At 35.0% G+C, this 7,075-nt stretch overlaps 1 protein-coding gene across 1 annotated transcript in view; it reads right to left on the bottom strand.

Moving 5' to 3' along the window:
* Positions 1 to 449: 449 nt before the first annotated feature.
* Positions 450 to 7,075, bottom strand: part of LOC137660098 (adhesive plaque matrix protein-like) — an 8,686-nt gene continuing 2,060 nt past the window's right edge. The window contains exon 2 of the mRNA XM_068394816.1: positions 450 to 1,638. Within this exon, the coding sequence (XP_068250917.1) occupies positions 450 to 1,638 (1,189 nt within the window). The remainder of the gene's footprint in view (positions 1,639 to 7,075) is intronic.

A 7,075-nucleotide genomic window follows, 5' to 3' on the forward strand; every position in this document is an offset into this window, starting at 1 on the left:
AGAAATTGTAAGGTGGCTGGTTTAATTTTCCCTCTTGGGGAGAAAGAGTTTTCTTTTATTTTCATTTTAGCTGTTTTCAAGGTGTTTGTAATTAAATTTTTTTGAGAGGTGATAGTAGTGGAAGTGTTATTTATAGTTGTGATAGTAAGGAGGTAAATATGTTAGTCTGTTGAGATAGTAAGGAGGTAAATATGTTGGTCTGTTGAGATAGTAAGGAGGTAAATATGTTGGTCTGTTGAGATAGTAAGGCGGTAAATATGTTGGTCTGTTGCGATAGTAAGGAGGTAAATATGTTGGTCTGTTGAGATAGTAAGGCGGTAAATATGTTGGTCTGTTGAGATAGTAAGGAGGTAAATATGTTGGTCTGTTGAGATAGTAAGGAGGTAAATATGTTAGTCTGTTGAGATAGTAAGGAGGTAAATATGTTGGTCTTTTGAGATAGTAAGGAGCTAAATATGTTGGTCTTTTGAGATAGTAAGGCGGTAAATATGTTGGTCTGTTGAGATAGTAAGGCGGTAAATATGTTGGTCTGTTGAGATATAGTAAGGCGGTAAATATGTTGGTCTGTTGAGATAGTAAGGAGGTAAATATGTTGGTCTGTTGAGATAGTAAGGCGGTAAATATGTTGGTCTGTTGAGATAGTAAGGCGGTAAATATGTTGGTCTGTTGAGATATAGTAAGGCGGTAAATATGTTGGTCTGTTGAGATAGTAAGGAGGTAAATATGTTGGTCTGTTGAGATAGTAAGGCGGTAAATATGTTGGTCTGTTGAGATAGTAAGGCGGTAAATATGTTGGTCTGTTGAGATATAGTAAGGCGGTAAATATGTTGGTCTGTTGAGATATAGTAAGGCGGTAAATATGTTGGTCTGTTGAGATATAGTAAGGCGGTAAATATGTTGGTCTGTTGAGATATAGTAAGGCGGTAAATATGTTGGTCTGTTGAGATATAGTAAGGCGGTAAATATGTTGGTCTGTTGAGATATAGTAAGGCGGTAAATATGTTGGTCTGTTGAGATATAGTAAGGCGGTAAATATGTTGGTCTGTTGAGATATAGTAAGGCGGTAAATATGTTGGTCTGTTGAGATATAGTAAGGCGGTAAATATGTTGGTCTGTTGAGATATAGTAAGGCGGTAAATATGTTGGTCTGTTGAGATATAGTAAGGCGGTAAATATGTTGGTCTGTTGAGATATAGTAAGGCGGTAAATATGTTGGTCTGTTGAGATATAGTAAGGCGGTAAATATGTTGGTCTGTTGAGATATAGTAAGGCGGTAAATATGTTGGTCTGTTGAGATAGTAAGGCGGTAAATATGTTGGTCTGTTGCGGTAGTAAGGAGGTAAATATGTTGGTCTGTTGCGATAGTAAGGCGGTAAATATGTTGGGTAAGGCGGTAAATATGTTGGTCTGTTGCGATAGTAAGGCGGTAAATATGTTGGTCTGTTGCGATAGTAAGGCGGTAAATATGTTGGTCTGTTGCGATAGTAAGGCGGTAAATATGTTGGTCTGTTGCGATAGTAAGGCGGTAAATATGTTGGTCTGTTGAGATAGTAAGGAGGTAAATATGTTGGTCTGTTGCGATAGTAAGGAGGTAAATATGTTGGTCTGTTGAGATAGTAAGGAGGTAAATATGTTGGTCTGTTGAGATAATAAGGAGGTGAATCTGTTGGTATTTTAAAAAGATTTTTAACAGGTGGTGGTATGAAGGATATTTTATTTTATTTTATTATTTAAAAATAGTTTTAACATGTGGTGATAGAAATGTCATTTTTAAAAATTTTATAGTTAAAATCTTTTTTAACAGATGGTGATATATTCTATTATTCAAAAAAAGAAAAAAAAAGATTTAACAGGTGGTTGTAGATTTTTTTTTTTTTAATTATTGTGGCTTAAAATTTTTTAACAGTTGATGATAGAACTATTATTTTTTAGATTCCATTGTTATTTAAAAATATTTTCCAACATTTGGTGATAGAATTGTTATATTTTTCCTTTTTTTTTTTAAAATTCTATTGCTATTTAAGAAATATTATTAACAGGTGATGATAGAAATGCCATTTTATAAAATTCTATTGTTGTTTAACAGGATTTTTAACTGGTGATGTTAGAAATGAAATTTTTTTTCAAAACTTTTAAGTAAAGTATCATAATTTTTATGAACATTCAAATGAGAAAAATAGTTCAATTTTGATTTATTTTTAAATAGGTAATTCAGATATATAATTTTTATGAACAGTCTATTGAGAGAGATAGTTGCATTTTCATTTAGTTTTTAACAGAAAATTAAAATATAACTTTTATGAACATTGTTGTGAGATATAGTTTAATTTTTAATATGTACTTAAAATATACATTTGTGAGTATCCTATTGCGAGAGATAATTCAATTTCCTATATTTATATTTTTTGAAATTTAATAGAAATTTATGAAGGATTTTTCAATGTATTCATTGAAATATTTCAGCGTTTATGAATTCCTCCGAAAGAGAATTTAATCTTGCCTAAAATTTTATTTTTAGAAGCGTAATTAATATTACTTAGCCTGAGGTAGTAAGTTTTATTTTTTTTTTTTTTTTTTTTTTTTTTAGTAGATTATATTTTGATATATTACCCAACCATCATGATCATCATCATCATCTCCTACGCCTATTGACGCAAAGGACCTCCCTCGTGATGAAATGATGATGATGATCATCATCATCATCAACTCCTACGCCTATTGACGCAAAGGGCCTCCCTCGTGGTGATGATGATGATGATGATGATGATCATCATCATCATCTCCTTCGCCTATTGACGCAAAGGGCCTCCCTCGTGATGAAATGATGATGATGATCATCATCATCTCCTACGCCTATTGACGCAAAGGGCCTCCCTCGTGATGAAATGATGATGATCATCATCATCATCTCCTACGCCTATTGACGCAAAGGGCCTCCCTCGTGATGAAATGATGATGATGATCATCATCTCCTACGCCTATTGACGCAAAGGGCCTCCCTCGTGGTGATGATGATGATCATCATCATCTCCTACGCCTATTGACGCAAAGGGCCTCCCTCGTGATGAAATGATGATGATGATCATCATCATCATCATCATCCTCATCATCATCTCCTACGCCTATTGACGCAAAGGGCCTCCCTCGTGATGAAATGATGATGATGATCATCATCATCTCCTACGCCTATTGACGCAAAGGGCCTCCCTCGTGGTGATGATGATCATCATCATCTCCTACGCCTATTGACGCAAAGGGCCTCCCTCGTGGTGATGATGATGATGATGATAATGGTTGTGTAATATATGAAAATATAATCTACTCTAAAAAAAGTAGTTTTATTAACCCAACCATGTTGTAGTTTGATATTCATCAAAACACTTTTTTAAGGAAGTAATTAAAATGTAATTTCTTTCCAAACTATATGATTTAAGAGTTATGTATATTTGTATAATTTGGCAATAAGCGTTTTAAAAAACCCTCCTTTGAATTGCTTTAATAGTAACCTTGAATTTCTTCAGGGATTATAATTTTGGAATAAGATTTTTCTATCTTGAATTGTCACAAAAAATGTATTTCAAATGTAATTTAAGCAATAGATTTTTATTACTTAACATTTTATATAAAAACAAGATAACAATAAAAAGTCTTAGTATATTTAAACATTATTTTTGGACGAAGATTTTTTTTTCTTTTTAATGCCAGAGAAAGGTATTTCAAATGTTATTTAAGCAATAGATTGTTATTATTTAACATTTTCTATTAAAAACAAATAACAATAAGAAGTATTAGTATATTTAAGCATATCCTAATGAAGATTTCCTATAGATAAACTAAATAAAAACAGAAAAAAGGGGCAATTTAAACCCATTGTTTGTGTTGTTTGTGTTGATTTTATGGCTTAGAATAACAAACCATAATTGTAAATATCCACACGTCTTGCCAATTTCTCCAACGCGTTCGGAATTATTCCTTTGTTCAACCTTTTTTTTTTCTTATACAGCGTCGTCAATCTTTAGCCATGCCAAAACATCATACCGGTAACGAATAAATTTGTAATTTAACTGCAAAAGAAACTCCTTGGGAGCATGCGCAGAATGCAGTGATCAAATGTTAGTCTTATTGAGGTGCCAGTTAGTAAATATCTTTGGGAGTTGACAGCTAGCCATTTAGATAACCATTTAAATATTTTCCTGATTGCAATCTATAAGAAGGGTGTCTGTTATTTGCAATAAAGTTTCATGATAGTATCTTTTTAGTATGCACTTAATGTATCGCTATTTAGGAACTTCAATAGATTTGGTAGGTAGAAATTGTAATAAAATTACCAAGTGATATCCATGCATAGTTGCCAGTTTGTAACCAACCAGTGTTGCCAGTTAGTCCCCATACGAACAGAAGTGCAAACTATGCTAACGTTGCAGAAAGGAATTTCCAATGAAGACCAGATCCGTTGCAACAGCCGCTGCTTTCTAGGAGCTTCGGAGAATTATTTTGAACTTGATGAAAGGCATTGCTTAGCCTCAAAGCTACATGTTTCTAGGAGGTGGAAGATTTTAAATGTTTTTTTAAGCGGTGGAAGTTCTGAGATAGTTGGAATGTTTTTGCCATTGTTGGAATTCTATCAAAGGGTTTTTATTATCTTCACTATTTACTTGTACAGGCGAAATCATTTTGCTTTTTTCCTTCTGATGTTCAGCGACAAATTTATCGTATTGGCGTCGCAACAGTGATGGTCATCGAGACAGAAATTTTAAACAAAACATTTCAAGAAATAGAGGCTAATAGCATCTCCCTAAAGTGGTGTTGCCATCAATGTGTCTCACAGTTAGTAATGTCGTCATTACAAAAGAATCCTTCAGTGCTAAGATACACCCACTTTTTAGCTTTTCGTGAAACCTCGGATTTGAATGAACTCCTTGGCCCCTGGCTCCGACCCATACTCCCCAAATTTTATAATAATTCAGAAAAGGAATGTTTGAATCAGTTGCCTGTTATTGCTAGCAAATAATGCATCAGGCCAAGTTTAAAGGCCGCTCAAGAATGACAGAGGCAAGGGACAGTGACAATACCCGAGCTAGCAGAACAGTGCCTTAGAGACTGCTCAAGCCCTCTCTCCACCTAAGCTAGGACCAGGTAGAGTCAAGCAATGGCTGTTGACGACTCGGCATATAGACCTGTAGGTTCCTCAAACTGCCCTATCCCTAGCTCACAAGGATGAGGTTGCAGACACTACAAGAAACTATCGAGCTTAAGCGGGACTCAAACCCAGGTCCAATATATGATCAGCGCTCAAGCCCCCTATCCACCAAAGCTAGGACCAAGGAGAGGCAAGCAATGGCTGCTGACGACTCGGCAGATAGACCTGGAGGCTCCTCAAATAGCCCTATCCCTAGCTCACAAGATTGATTAGGTTGCAGACACTACAAGAAACCATCGAGCTTAAACGGGACTCGAACTCAGGCCCAATATATGATCAGCGCTCAAGACCCCTCTCCACCTAAGCTAGGACCAGGTAGAGTGAAGCAATGGCTGCTGACGACTCGGCAGATAGACCTGGAGGCTCTTCAAACTGCCTTATCCCTAGCTCACACTACAAGAAACGATCGAGCTAAAGCGGGACTCGAACCCCGGTCCGGCAGATCACGAGACATGGTTCCAACAGGCCGAAGCAACCTTAAGTCACAAGATTCGAATATAACTTTCACATCATGAATCCTAATTGGACGAACACCTCCGTCAGTTGGAAGGTTTGCATCGTAAGCGACTCATAACCGAGTCACAAGAATATATATTGGCAGAGAGAGAGAGAGATGGAGAATGTATGACGCGAACTCGCTGCTGTAACGGGAATCTCAATGGGGCTTGACGTGGACGGCCATTGCTTGGATAAAGTTGTTTACATTTTAACTAGTCTCCCTCAACCTTGAAGCTTTTTTATTTTCTAATCCGGTTTTGATGTTCAATAAACAACTTGTTCTTAATTAATTTCCCTCATCCTTGAAGCTTTTTTTTTCTTTTAATACGATTTTGATGTCCAGTAAACAACTTGTTCTTAATTAATTTCCCTCATCCTTGAAGCTTTTTTATATTTTAATCCGGTTTTGATGTCCAATAAACAACTTGTTATAATTAATTTCCCTGATTCTTGAAGCTTTTTTTTCATAGTTTTTGCTTCCAGTAATTAACTTATTCTTAATTGATTATAATAATTCTTGAAGCGTTTTTTTTTTTCAATTTTACTATCCAGTAATGAACTTATTCTTAATCAATTTCCTTCAACCTTGAAGCTTTTTTTTAATCTGATTTTGCTGTCTAATAAACAACTTTTTTTTTTAATCAATTTCCCTCATCTTTGAAGCGTTTTTTATCCAATTTTGCTTTCCAATAAACAACTTATTCTCAATTAATGTCCTTCAGCCTTGAAGATTTTTTTTTTATCGAATTTCCTGTCCAATAATCAACCTATTCTTAACTAATTTCCCTCATTCTTGAAGAGTTTTTTTTTTATCCAAGTTTGCTACTCAGTAATCAAGGTATTCTTAACTAATCTCCCTCAGCCTTCAAGCTTTTTATTAATCCAATTCTGATGTCCAATAAACAACTTCTTCCTAATTAATTTCCCTCATCTTTGAAGCTTTATTTTATCCAATTTTGCAGTTCAATAAATAATCAATTTCCTTTATTCTTGAGGATATTTTTATCCAATTTTGCTATCCAGTAATCAACCTTTTCTTTACTAATCTCCCTTATCCTTCAAGTTTCCTTTCATCCAACTTTGCTGCTCAATAATCAATCTATTCTTAACTAATCTCCCTCATCCTTCAAGTTTCCTTTCATCCAACTTTGTTGCTCAATAATCAACCTATTCTTAACTAATCTCCCTCACCCTTCAAGTTTCCTTTCATCCAACTTTGCTGCTCAATAATCAACCTATTCTTTACTAATCTCCCTTATCCTTCAAGTTTCCTTTCATCCAACTTTGCTGCTCAACAATCAACCTATTCTTTACTAATCTCCCTTATCCTTCAAGTTTCCTTTCATCCAACTTTGCTGCTCAACAATCAACCTATTC

The sequence above is a fragment of the Palaemon carinicauda genome, chromosome 20 (assembly GCF_036898095.1).
Source record: "Palaemon carinicauda isolate YSFRI2023 chromosome 20, ASM3689809v2, whole genome shotgun sequence".
NCBI classification, from domain to species: domain Eukaryota; kingdom Metazoa; phylum Arthropoda; class Malacostraca; order Decapoda; family Palaemonidae; genus Palaemon; species Palaemon carinicauda.